Raw genomic sequence first — 14,490 nt, 5'->3', positions numbered from 1 at the left:
GCTTCACTTTGACTGGATTTTAGTGGTTCAGACTCTTAATATACTCTTTTAAGGTGTCCCCATCATTCAAATGATTTTCTACTGCTGCAATGGTCAAATCACATTTACACACAAGAGAAGAAACTTAGGCTATCTCTGTACTTTTTTTAAGCCTTGGTTTTCCATCCTAAATCAGTCTTCTTAAGCTTGTAGGCTTGAAAATGAAGGCAAACAAACAAACAAACAAAACAAAAAAAAAACAGTTACATCAAAATATCACCAGATGATGCAGCAGGAACCATGGAAACAGAAACAGCATGGAATGAAAGCTGGAGGCCTCCCTGTGTCAGTGACCACCACGTTGGCCCTGGGGTTGAGGTATTCCTCCAGAAACCAGATTACTCTGGCTGCTGGACCCAAAGCATCATCCTGGGCTCTCTCACTGCATGATGTACATTCCTGAGAAATCTGCAAAGTGCTGACTTACCCAAGTGTAGCACAACAGCCGAAGCATCTGTAACATCCAGCTCTACACCTTATTATTGGGGTTAAGCCAAACTCCCACCCCACAAAGTAGCCAATCTGTCTTTATTTGATCACTTGGCATTTTGCCAACATTTCTCATCGTTAAAAATGCAGCAGTTGGGTGGTCTCTGGCATAAATCTCTAGGGTTCTCTAGCTGTTTAGAGAAGCATTCAGCTAACAGAAACTCTAGCTATAGCCACAGATAGAAGCAGAATCTTCTCTGGTATTGAAAAAACAGTTTCTTTCCTTCTTCTAATTAATAGATAGGTTCAAAAATTTTTTTAAAGATTGTTTGAAGTTTTTAGACTTGAATCTTGGATGGATAACACCAGGACATAGGGTAAAAGGATGAAATACCTACTCTATCCTAGGCCCAGCTTTATGCCTTTATGGTATATGTGGATTAGAGTATGTTTAAACTTTGGTAACAGAGGAAATATGATATCTCATGTATTTTTTTACTCTTAGAAGAACACCTACAAAGCTGAGAGAGAGAGGGAAAGAGAGCAGAGGACTGCACTGAGGGTAAAAATGCAAGAAGCATCCCTTAGAAGCCCAGCAAGACAGTAAACAGAGATTGCAAAACTGACTAGGAAGTAGGGGACCATGGCTGCAGTATGGACCTAACAACATATTACAAATCCCCCAAATTTAGAAATTCCAGTCATCTCAATATAATAACCAAGGGGAAAGAAATCTCCCAGAGCCAAAAGACACCCCAAAAAAAGTGTTTTAGTACTGCTCATTGGAGATCTGTCACCCTTTTCTAGCTGATGGAACAGACTACTTACCAGGCCAAAGAAGGAGAGAGATTCACTTCCAACAACCACGGCTTCAGGGTAGAATCTATGAGCACGTCGAAGCCATAGAGTTCTAGAAATAAAACATAACATAATACATAAGATCATTTTCCATGTCACAAATGAACAAAGACCTGGAAGATTCAATCCAATCAACTCCCATCAGAGGCCCAAAAACGGTCTTAGTAGCACGAGGAAGAAGAAGTACACAACTTTCAAGTCCAAGAGAAATTAATCAAGCTCTAGAGATAATAGGAAAATAATACTATAAAATTCCACTGTTTCTATCATCCACTCTTATGACATTCCTGAGCTCTACACAGAAAGTGACCTAATTCCAGAAGTTAACAGGCCATCTGATTCTGCTGCATGCAGAGGGTAGAAAATGTTAGGAAAAGGAATGCAACAAGTACATCCACATCTGATGCTGCTTTGGGCTTGTTCTGGATTGTTCTCTCTGATCACTTCCCCACCACACTCTGAAAGCGGGAAAACCTATTGAAAGCCTCTCTCTAGGACCTTCCCATCACATTTTCTCAAACCAAGACCTTGCTTTTGCTACCTAGGTCAAGAATACTTCCAAGCATAAAACAAATTCTTTCCCCTCTATGGTTTCAATCCCCCCTGAGGATAGAAAATCAAATACACTGGGCTAACATAGAAAAACAGAAAAGAAAGGAGGGGGTCAGTGGCAGCTGAGCAGAACGATGACAAGCCACCTTGCACCACTAATATTACTGAAGAAGGGACATAGCCAGAGATCAAATTTCCATGGTTTCTGGATTCTTTACTAATTCCTGTCCCCCAAGTCCCCAACTATTACAAAGACCAAAGCCAGAATCGTGAGCATACTCATCTCCCAGAATGAGGCGGAGGGGGGTGGGGGTGGGCAAGGAGGTTAACTTTGGAACCTCTGCTGGCCACCTTCACTCCCATTATTATTACTAATGAGGCCTTCCCCACAGTCCTCCTTGGTATACAAACATCAAACATACCAGACTTTCAGAAGTCCCACTCATTCCCAAACATTCCACTCTGTGTCCCTCAAAAAAAAAAAAAAACAAACAAACTGTTTACACACACCTCCTTTCCAGGAGAAAAGGCTAGCTTTCTTACAGTTCAACCAGAGGTCATGGGCCACACAGCTCATACCCACAGAACACAACCAGCTATTTTCCAGAAATTCATTTTGAAACAAATTCAGGGATTTTCCCATTTCTCATTCCTCTCAAAAACATAGAAAAACAAATGCATGCTCTGAAAAGATGGCATCAAAGGCTCTCTTTTAGCACACGGAAGTCTGGTGAGGCACCAAAATCCTAGAACGGAATCCAGGGACCCAGATCCTCCTCCTCACCACTTACAATTCATTCACGTGGGGGGGGGACGGACGATCACTCTCTGATACGCATTAGCATCCTCTGGTTTCCTTCATCCTTTTTATTAGTCGCTATTTGTCAATATCTGAGTAAACCTATATCCAGAATTCCTATTTATGCAACATGGATTCCGGTAGACACTCATTCAAATTCTCTTTCAGGAAGAGTTTCCATGAAGGAGTTGGTTTCCACAGTACTAACCTAGGATTCCATTTAATTTGCAAAAATAGTCACAAACTCTGAGAGAGTCTGAGATAAGATTCATCTTCACATAACTACATAAAAATCACATATTATCCACGCTTTAAAGGTGTAAAGAAAAGAAAGCTCCTTCACCTATCATATTTTGGTAACACACTGATATCTTTTATGGCCAGTTACAGTCTTCTGAATATTGTATCTAATCTTCAATCAGCCCATAGCACATGCCATTTAATTTGACAAAAATCTTTTTGTGATACAGCCCTAATAAAAGCAAAGCCTAATTGCAAAATCTACAAGTCCATGTTAACATTACCTAAGCAGAGAAAGTATGTGAGTCTGATTCAAGAAAAATAACACTGTCTTCAGTTTTTAAAAGCTAAAGCACCGGACTCAACTATTTCATAAAGTGGTAATACTGTTAGTAATAACAGCATAGGAACAGGATGAGAATGATGACTGATGCACATATTGATCAGATTTGCAAAATCAGCCACAAATGAACACGAACTGAACTCAGAGTAACAGTAAGACCTATTATTTAAACACCTCACGAGAAGCAGCCAACACATTTGCTTGACTATCTCCTAAATTAAGAGGCAAATTCCAAGACTCTCAGTTGAAAGGCTAAGAACCAATATTCTGGAAAGTAAGGGGAAAGAAAAAAACAAAAAACACCCCAAAGAGAGAAAATCACCCTTTACATTGCAACTTAATTTTCACTCAGGTGAATAAAACCCACCAGTGCCAAAGCATCTCAAAAGCAGCTCTCAATCTAATGTCTGTGCCTGCACCAGGCTTGGATCTACCTGCCGTCATTTAAGAGCGGGGTATGTGACAGCCTTACAACGCAGTGCAAAGCCCAGTCACCTGAGAGGCTGGAACTGGGGGAGAGGATTGGGGTGAAAAAGAGAGCACGTGTATCAGGTTTATCTCTTACAACAATCAACTCAGCTTAATCAAAATCATTTGGGTCCTTGGCAGGCTACTAGAGTCCTTACAATGACCCTTTTAACTTATGCATGGTCTTTTCTGTGGCTATTAAAAGATTTTGAAATATTAATACTAAGAATATTAAACTTCCTCACCTTTTGTGCGTTTTAGTACCGTTGTCTGGAACTTAAAAATTCAGTATCCAGGATAAGATATACCAGTGCTCCCGTCATTAAGAGGAGCCCGCAAGCTAGGCTTTTCCAGTCCTGAGAGCCACTTTCTTTGTGTCTTCATCTCACACAAAGGCCAGTATTTTCAAAGGACTGCTGCTACTACTTTATACAACAAGGTTTCCTTGAGAAAATTTTCCTTGGTGAGATATATTTCCGTCTACCCTCAGCCCAGTCAAAACTAACATGAAAATGCGACGAGTGAATGGTCAGAAGCTTGACTCCACCTCCTATTTTACACTAGTGCCCTCATCCCCCTCTTTCTTTCAAGCAGCTTCTTGAAAAGCAATCCACCCTTAGCCACCTTAACTTTCTCAACGCCTATTCACTCCTGGACCCGTAACAATTTGCTTCTGCTGCCACTCCTTAATAATTGACTGCTCTCATTATGAGCCCCACAGACCGCCTTGCTGCTATAACCCCAAGCCTCTGAAACTGCTGACCACCTCTTCCTCATCAGAGCTCTCCTCTCCCTGGACTCCAGGACACCACTTGCTTCTGACTGTCCTCCTCCTTTCTCTCCTTCTTTCGTTCCTTCTCTTCCACCCAGCTGACCACTGGCAGGTGTTAGCTGGGTGGAAGAAGGCATTCTCGGGTCTCTTTCCTTCACAATTCTACTTCTCTCCTCGGCTGAGCCCATGTATTCTCATGCTGCAATTAATATGATGATGACGACGACATTCAAATCTCTACCTTTAGCCAAATGTCTCCCGGACACCAAATCCATGATTCTCAATGCCTTCTAGACATCGTCACTAGGCTATCCCACAGGTACTCAACACACAGCAACAAAACTCTTCTCCCAAAGTTTGGCTGCCCATTATTCTTCATCTTGGAAAACCCCATGCACTAAACTCCAAAGCCAGACCTCTCAAATCCAACACATTATCTGATCTCTTTCTCTCTTGGTTTCTCTTTAATCCAGTCTACTATATTCCTTTTCAAGGTAAAAATTTCTATATTTTAATATAAATGGACAGATCTTAAGTGTACTAGCTGATGAGTCTTGATAGTTGGATATATCATGTAACCCACACTCCTATCAACCCACACAGAACATTCCCATCACCCCAGAAAGATCCTCCTGCCTCTTCCTGGTAAATACCCTGCTTCCCGCTATCACATCCCAGGCAACTAGGATTCTTCTTCTTCATGGATTTTTTTTTTTTTTTTTTTTTGGCGGTGCCCACAGCATGTGAAAGTTCCAGGACTAGGGATGAAAATTGCACCACAGCAGCAGCCCAAGCCACAGCAGGGACAATGCTGGATTCTTAACCCACTGCACAGCCAGGGAACTCTCATTCTTATTTCTTCCACCACAGATCAGTTTTTCCTATTCTAGAGTTTTATATAAATGGAAGCATGCAGTGTATACTCTTTTGAGTCTGGCTTCTTTCATTTATCATGTTTTCGAGGTTCATCCATCTATCATTGTTTCTTGTTTTAAGATGGGTTTATTGCAGTATAAGTTACATACAATAAAATTCACCCTTTTCAATTGCGTCTTGACAAATGCCTATGGTTGTTTAACTACCATCACAATCGATACGTAGAACAATTCCACCACAAACGGCCTTTTCCCACTGTGCAGTCAATCCTCACTCCCTATCCACCAGCAACCACGGTTCCGATTTTTCGCCTTTTCCAGAAAGTCAAATAAATGGAATCACATGGTATGTAGCCTTCTGAGAGTGACTTCTTTCACTCCGCATTGTGCTTTTGAGACTTACCAATATTATCACACATATCAGTAGTGTAATTCATTCCTTCATTCTCAGCAGTATTCCATTTTATGGACCACAATTTGCTTACCCATCCAACAGCTGATAGACATTTGGACTACTTCCAGTTTGGGGCGATTATGAATAAAACTGCTATAAACATTCCTTTAAAGGTATCTGTGTGAACATATGGTTCCATTTTTCTTGGGTAAATACCTAAGGGTGGGATTGCTAGGTTACATGGTTGAGTGCATATGATCACTGCATACGTCTTATCTCCAAAGCATTTCCCTAGCACTAGTCTCTCCCCACTGCAGTCTCTCCATTTCTCCACATGGCCATCAGAATCAGCTTTCTATGACACAAACCTAACAGTTAGATAGAGACAGGCAGTGAGTAGCCTAGCAATAGACACTGAGGTCAGGTTGGCCCCTGGAAGATTTTAAGTTAGTCACTTCTAATAATGCTGTACAGTATTCCCTTTGTTATAATTCTGTCACACCAAGCTTTGGGTCAAGTCGTGATAAAAGTTAAAGGAAAAATGATAAGCTGGAGTTCCCATTATGGCTCAGTGGGTTAAGAACTCAACATAGTGTTCGTGAGGATGCGGGTTTGATCCCTGGCCTCGCTCAGTGGGTTAAGGATCTAACGTTGCTGTGAGCTGTGGTATAGGTCGCAGACGCTGCTTAGATCTGGTGTTGCTGTGGCAGTGATGTAGGCCGGTGGCTGCAACTCTGATTCTACCCCTAGCCTGGGGACTTCCATATGCCACGGGTGCAGTCCTAAAAAGCAAAAAAAATAAATAAATAAATAAGATAATCCTATTGTTCCCCTGCTCAAAAAACTCTGGTGGCTGTCTGTCATCTACAGGATGAATTTAAACATGCAAGTCCTTTACAGTTGGGCTCCCACCTACTTCCATAACCTTATCTTTCGCCACCTCAGCCACTGCAGGCTACATCTAGTTACACTGACCTTTCCATTTCATTTTTGACCTTTTTCACCTTTCCTGCCACATCCTGTCATGACACTGCATTTCACATGCCACGTTCCCTGTGCTAGGAATGGCTTTCCTTGGCTCCCCTAGGCACAGCCACTAACCCCTTGCATCCTCCAAGCGCACCTGAGTCACTACTGCTTGCACTGCCACGTGTCATTCCACGTCTGCTCCTCCCACCCCTCCTGGCAGGGGCCATGTTTCATTCATTGCTCTATATCAAACAGCCTGCACCAATTATCACAGCACTGTAAATCAACTAGATGTCAATAAAACTTTAAAAAACAAAAATAAAATAAAAAGCACAAAGAGAAAAAAACAACAGCCTGAGCCATACAAACACACAGGAAGCAATCAAGAAATACTGAAAGAAAAAAGTAAGTTTTAAATTTAAAACACTACAATTTTTGAGAAAGACAAGATAATATGCAGCTAGTGTCCCAAAATAACCCTAACCACAAGACCTGAATTACTCATAACAAAGCCAACAACCGTAAAGAGAAATTCCAGTTAAAAATTTTAAATATTAAGACATATTAAGGAAAAACTTAATAAAAGATGTTCTAGGAAGGGAGAAAAGACATTTTGATAGAGAAAATAATAATGCATCCAAGGCCCAAGAGATTGCTAAACATGTCACACCATGAGTTTTGGAATCGACCCACTAACCCTCCCCGGAAATAAAGTCCCAACTGAAGCTGTAATCCCTCAAACTGGAAAGTGCTGACATTAGCCAGTGCTTGATGTCAGTCAAATGTTATTCAATAAAGGAAATTCTTTTCACTTGGGCCTTGGATTGGAGTTGAAAATCTAAGGAGGAAGTTTTTCTCTGGGGTCCAGAAGGAAAAGTTAAAGAAAAGCAGATCAAAATCCCACAGGAAAATGAACTAACTAAAAAAAAAAGGCCAGAGCCAATTTGTTAGTTCATTCAATAAATCAATATGGTATCTGGCTACCATATGTAAAGGTAGATTTGAAAGGAATACCCAGAACTACGTACTGTTGATTAGAACAGAAAGAGTACCCCTTTTCAGGCCTGATCTGCTAAAAAGGATGATATCATTTTTCCTAAGATCTAGTTACAGGAGGGCAGAAGGAGAACCCAGGCTATGGGGCATGCCAAAAATGGCCGGACACATCAGAACTTGTCTTTATGTGGGTGGAAAATGAGCCAGAGAGACCTGGCTCTCAAACTTGGCTTTGTCATTTATTAACAGCATGACCTGGGACAAATTATTTAACCTCTCTGAATCTTTTTTCCTTGTCCATAGAACATGAGTAATAAATACCAACAAAACTGTTAAGAGGACTAAAGGAAATAACCAATGAAGGTGCTTAACAAACAGTTGGTACTGGCTACTAAGTCCCTTCTAGAGTAAACATCCCTTCCCATCTAAACAGGAGCATGGGATAAGCCAGAAAAGAAACTTATCTCAGAGTTCCCAACTTGTCTCAGTGGTTAACAAACCCAACTAGTATCCATGAGTTCATGGGTTCAATTCCTGGCCTCACTCAGTGGGTTGGCAATCCGGCTTGGCTCCTGCGTTGCTGCGGCTATAGCGCAGGCAGCAGCTACAGCTCCGATTTGACCCCTGGCCTGGGACCCTCCACATGCTGTGGGTGCAGCCCTAAAAAAAGACACACACACAAAAAAAGTTAAAAAAAAAAAAAAAAAAGAAAAAGAAAGAGAATTATCTCAAAAAAGTGGACTGTGTTAGATGACTTTCATCATTTTTTTGGTGGTCAAGTAGCTGACATCATAAAATGTATTTCTGCCCACTTTCATTTCTTCAACAAGTATTTATGGAGACCCCCGCTTTCAGAATGTCGGCCATCTTGACCAGCACGTACTCAACAAAACGGAGTGTACTGGGCATGGTTCGTCCCGAGCAAAGATGTCCCTGGTCTCCGACCTCAACAAGGCCAGTGTGATCACATCTACATGTTGCATGACAGCTGGTTCATATGCTCTCAGGCTAGAGAGGACCAGGGTCATAGCCTGTCACTTGAGCCATCCTCATACACGTACGTGAAACCACTGTCAGCAGCAGCATCTTTAAAGGATAGCTAGCTTCCTGTTGTTTTGAGCTGTTTTTTCTCCAACTGCTCAAAAAAAAAAAAAAAAAAAAAAGCTGCTCTCATAATCAGTTATCTCACTGCCATATTTAAAGGGCTGCTGTTTAAGCATATATTTCACATGGTACCACATTTGCACAATCTTAAAAAATTAAACTGTCAAAAGTCTGTTTTATTGGATGAGACATCAAAAATCCTACTGATCAAGGGCCCTGTGATCAAGATGAGCAATTGCCAAAACCCATCTTCTGACTCCTCTTCTCCAAGCTGAGCCTTTTTCATCCGAGTTCTCCCACTCACTAGCTCTAGAACCTGAGGCAAGAGTCTTCAGTTTCTTTATACAGACTCATTATTCTCTGAGATCCTTTTCAGATGTACAAATCTATGAAAAAGTTTATTAAAGGGCTGTTTCTGGTAGTTCGTGAAGGTCCCTAAGCCTACATTTAAATGCTATTAATACAATGCAAGAATTTGTATATATTATCCCCTGCAAAATTTACTGTGAGAGGAACAAACTTTTATAAATCTATACCTCAAGCACAGCAGGAACTGAGAAAAGTTAACTGCATAAATAAACCAAGGAATGGGAATCCTGAAGGTACCTGGAAACACAGCTGGACACTACAGGTGGTAGGGTGAGAAAGAAATCACAGGCCAGAAACATTTCAATACTAATGGAACGCTCCTGGCAAACATCCACATAATGTGGAAGGGCAGAAACGACCACCGAAGGACTACAGTGAACCCCATCACCAGACTACTGGCTTCCTCTAAAACACCAATGCTCTGTTCAGGCCAAATTCTTCTGGGAAGCTCTCAATTCCTGTTTACTCTAAAACAAATGAAAAAGACAAGAAAAAAAACAGATTTTTTTTTTTCCTTGTAGCTTAAACCCCAGGGGAGGTTGGGAACCAGTGGGAGGCAAAGAGATTCACACAAACATACACACGTACACACAATCATTTCTGGTGGGGGGAGGTTACTTAGACACACAAAATCCCAGGGCTGACAGGAAGGGGAATTAGAACCACAAAAGCCAAGAAGATAGTCAACAGTTTAAAAAACTCCAGATGCACTCAGTTTATTAAAACTGAACACAAGCAGGGAGGAGGGAAGTAGACCCGTGGCTGATGAAATAGTCTTAGGGGCTATTTCAGAGTAAGAGAAAGTCACTGCTTATTTCACATCAGGACTTCTAATGCCATTAAGGTCAAGAAATTCTTAAGGTTCCAAAAGGCATTCGGGTAATAAAAACAAAATAGAAAAGGAAATATTCAGAAGAGCTTGCAATGATTTCTAAATACACTGAGAGCTACTAGAAATTTACTCTCATAGAAGAGCCAAGGAGATGTGGAAAAGCAACTCACATTTGCTTTTTAATCCAATAAAGTTTTTGAAGTTGGAATTATACTTCCCATACCCTCTCCTCAAACAGCTTGCAATAATTCCAAGAGGTCCAGGCCCCTACCAAACCAGGTCCAGTGGGAAGCCTACTGTCAGGCCTTCAAAAGGCAATTCAAGCAGGTACCAACCATTCATTCAACAAACATTTCCTGAATATCCTCCAATAGGAAAAAAACACTTACATGTACAGGAGCAAAAACAAGGGAGGCATTGTTCGTGTCTTCAAGGAGCTTCCAGTCCAGTGGGGGAGAGAGACACGTAAATGGGTCCAAGAGGACATACAGAGGCCACTGCAGACTATGAATAGAGGGCAGGGGTTGGGGCATGAGGCTAACTCTGACTGGAAGATGTGGGGAAAATGCCACCAAAGAAGTGATACCTGACTTCGTCTTGAATAGATGTCAGTAATCTTTCATGTAAAGTAACATGAGAAATATATTTCAGACACAGGATAAAGCAGGTGCAAAGTCAAAGGGTTAGGAAAGGACCTGGTAGGTCCAGGGAGATGGTAAAAGGTGCAGGGGAGAGGGGAGACACAGTGCCAACTAAGAATTCAAGAAGATGAGCTCAGTCACCCCAGGTAGGAAGAGAACATCAGGGAACAAGTATGGAGCAGCCCGAGAGAGAAGACTCAACAGGGCACTTTGTACGGCACGGATTCCTGGAGGAGGCACATCAAACTATGTCAAACTATGTCTTAAAATATAAACAGGGAGGTTTCCGTTGGGACTCAGTGGTAACAAACCCAACTAGGATCCATACGGACATGGGTTTGATTCCTGGCCTTGCTCAGTGGGTTAAGGATCCACCTTTGTGGTGAGCTGTGGTGTAGGTCACAGATGAGGCTCAGATCTTGCATTGCTGTGCCTGTGGTGTAGGCTGGCAGTTGCAGCTCCGACTGGGCCTCTAGCCTGGGACCTTCCATATGCCGTAGGTATGGCCCTAAAAAGAAGAAAGAAAGAAAGAAAGAAAGAAAGAAAGAAAGAAAGAAAGAAAGAAAGAAAGAAAGAAAGAAAGAAGGAAGAAAGAAGGAAGGAAGGAAGGAAGGAAGGAAGGAAGGAAGAAGAAGGAAGAAAAGAAAGGAGGGAAAGAAGGAAGGAAGGAAGAAAGGAAGGAAGAAAGAAAGAAAGGAAGGAAGGAAGGAAGGAAGGAAGGAAGGAAGGAAAGAAAGAAAAGAAAGAAAGAGAAAAGAAACTGAAAAAGAATGAAAAGAGTATAAAGCGGAATGTGCAGAGCAGACAGGGAGGGGTCTTCCAACTGGATAACAGAGCTTATGCAGAGGCCCAAAGGCATGGAGTCCTCAGTGGTACCATTGGATTCTAAGGTGTAGAGGGGAAAAGGAATTCTAGGAAAGTCAGTTGGGGTCAGATCCTTAGAGATTTTGAAGTCATATCAAGTGTCTATTTACAAGTTAAGCCTAGGGAGCCATTTAAGGGTTTTAGAAGACATAAAATATTTGCATGTTAAAAAGATACAAAGAGATCATAACCTCTTCCTTTCCTCTAGTTTTAGGTCCTGGTTTATCTACCATCTTCTATTCAGTGTCTCAACACTTCCCTTTGTTTAGTGCCCCTCAAGTACAGACTCTTGTGATAATAAAAAGGGCAAAAATTATAATGTCTAATTATAATTCCCAAAACACAAAAAACAATTTATGGAGTACAAACTAAGGGCGAGTCATGTACCAAGGGCTTTGCATACATTGTTTCATTTGATCTTCAAGATACTCTTAGAAGGCAGGTTCCACCATTACTGCCATTTTATAGTTGAGGACACAGGATTAGAGTAACTTGCTGAAAATCAGAAAGCTAGTAGGAGGTGCAAATGGGCCTCAAACTAAGTCTATCAGACTCTAAAGGCCATGCTCCTTCCTTCCTTGTTGCCCTGTCTCCTAAGCAAGCCATGACTTTCACACTCTTCCTACGTATTCCTTTAATTATGCCCCCACCAACGACCCTACTGTTTTACTAACACAGCCTGCCCGTGCTGAAAGCCTGGACAACCTCACAGATGCTCACACCAGCAGGCACTAAGGAGGTCCCATCCACACAGAGAGCAAATGTGCCTGGGCACCTCGGTGCTGCAGTCACAGCTAGTGGATCAGTGGGCAACAGGTCCCGTAGTTGTGATCTATTTCCTACTCATTCTCTGTGCAATCAGGGAATGGGGGGGGGGGGGACAAGGGGGAGAAGAAAGAGGGCGAGGGGGGACCCACTAGGAAGAAGACTAAAACAAAAAGGAGGAGTCATTGGAAAATGGGAGAAAGCACATACTGGTACCAGCCAGAGCTTCTTGGAACAGTTCCCAGTCTGGCTGCCAAAGAGCTCTGGAATATATTTGTTAGAGCTGGATTCCTGTACAGTCCGTTGCAGACTTTTTCTGATTGCACTCTGACAAAGAGACCCATGCCTTAGTGCCAATCCCTGCTTCCCACACAGAAAGCTAGTGAGTCCTCAGGGGACCTCCAACCAAGCTCACCGCTGACCTCTGAGTGGGACCTTCACATGCTACGTGAGCTCAGAAAGAAAGTCCACCACATGCCTCTGACTCCTGTAGAATCATTGAGCCTCTCTACCCCAGGACCCCATCCCAACTTCCCAAACTCCTTGGCACAAATCATATTAAGTTTCTTGAGTTCCTTACCAAAACAACTGCTGCGATGAGGAACAAAGGTTTTACAGGCTGTGGCAATAGCTAGTTCAGCAGAGATTATGGTCTTAATGATCAGGTCTTCTACATGGGCCATCAATGCTACAAAGGAAGAAAAAACACTATAATAAGATGGATTAGGATGAGATTCCAGAACACAGTATACTTATAAAAGCACTCGTGCTCATGCAAAAAAGACTCCATGTGGCAGTCTTGCTAATAGGTGCTCCGGGAAAAGCAAGTCTGTGAATGGGGGGACCCAATCAAGAATGGAGGTGCTGGGAGAAGTACTCAGGTAGGACCCCATGACAAGAACAGAGACAGAATAGAAAAGGAGCCTCCGCCCTCACTCTCCTCCTCTCCCCCTTCCCTTTGCGGACTGCAATAGGCCTTCTGGCATACTCTTTTCCATTCTGCTCAAGGCTCAGCAATACTGTCCATTTTGATTCCAATCCTTGTACTCAAAGTGGACACTATCCATTCTCCAATTCAGCAACATGAATGAGAGAGATTGCCTTAGAGAAACTCGAATGCAGGGCCAATATGGAGACAGATAATTTTTTACATAAAAAGCTGACAGTAACTTTTTTTTTTGCTTTTTAGGGCCACACCTGAGGCATATGGAAGTTCCCAGGTTAGGGGACTAATTGAAGCTGCAGCTGCTGGCCTAGGCTACAGGCCACAGCAATGCAGGATCCGGGCCATGTTTGCAACCTACACCACAGCTTATGGCAACACCGGCTCCTTAACCCACTGAGCAGGCCAGAGATCAAACCCGAATCCTCGTGGATACCAGTCCAATACACGATCCACTGAGCCACAACAGGAACTCCCAAGCTGACAGTATTATAGTTAGCGGTTCAACATTCAAGAAGGATACATTCTAAAGATTAAACAGAAAAGTTGTCTTCCAAACCAGAAACCAGAAAAGGGAATTGGATGGAGTTCCCTTATGGCATAGAGGATTAAGGATATGACATTGTCACTGCAGCACCCAGGTCGCTGCTGTGGTGCGGCTTCCAACCTGGGCCCAAGAACTTCCACATGCATGTCCCCGGCCCCCCAAAAAAGAAAGAAAGAAAGAGGATTTGGAGAGCCATGGTAAGCCCATTATTCTCCATCTCATAACAAGCAGGAAAAATTAACACCAAGAACAATGATCCCATTAGATAACTCAGCAACACTACTAGAATTAGAGAGAATGACTCCTGGAAAGAGACAATGGTAAAGTTACACAAAGTCAAAAAAGAAGTCAAAGGAAAAAAAAAGGCCTGGTACTCACCAGTGTATCTCTGCCTTCCTGTTTCAGATACCTGAGCATAGCACTCATGCTCCATTTGTTCCCGTAATCCTCCACTTCCGGATCATCACAACTAAAACAAACGAATGGATCAAGGTCACACATGCCACTAGGCCTGGCTCTGGAAACAAGACTTTTACAAACTCCTCTTTCCCTGGAAGTCTTTAGAAAAATATTCCTTTTATTGACTTCCACGCACCCACTTTTTCTCAGTCCTTTCTGTAACGCATGTAGCTTGCCTTACTGAGAGGGGACGGGAAAAGGAGGTAAATTCCTTCTTAACCAAACAATTGTG

General features: G+C 42.3%; 1 protein-coding gene across 1 annotated transcript in view; it reads right to left on the bottom strand.

The window, feature by feature from the left end:
• TTLL5 (tubulin tyrosine ligase like 5) overlaps positions 1-14,490 on the bottom strand; it is a 267,739-nt gene that overhangs the window by 201,964 nt on the left and 51,285 nt on the right. The window contains exons 11-13 of the mRNA XM_021099539.1: positions 14,174-14,268; positions 12,890-12,997; positions 1,297-1,378 (exon numbers count right to left, since the gene is read on the bottom strand). Coding sequence (XP_020955198.1) covers positions 1,297-1,378; positions 12,890-12,997; positions 14,174-14,268 — 285 coding nt within the window. The remainder of the gene's footprint in view (positions 1-1,296; positions 1,379-12,889; positions 12,998-14,173; positions 14,269-14,490) is intronic.

The sequence above is a fragment of the Sus scrofa genome, chromosome 7 (genome assembly GCF_000003025.6).
Source record: "Sus scrofa isolate TJ Tabasco breed Duroc chromosome 7, Sscrofa11.1, whole genome shotgun sequence".
NCBI lineage: Eukaryota > Metazoa > Chordata > Mammalia > Artiodactyla > Suidae > Sus > Sus scrofa.
This window is presented reverse-complemented; position numbering and strand designations above follow the sequence as displayed.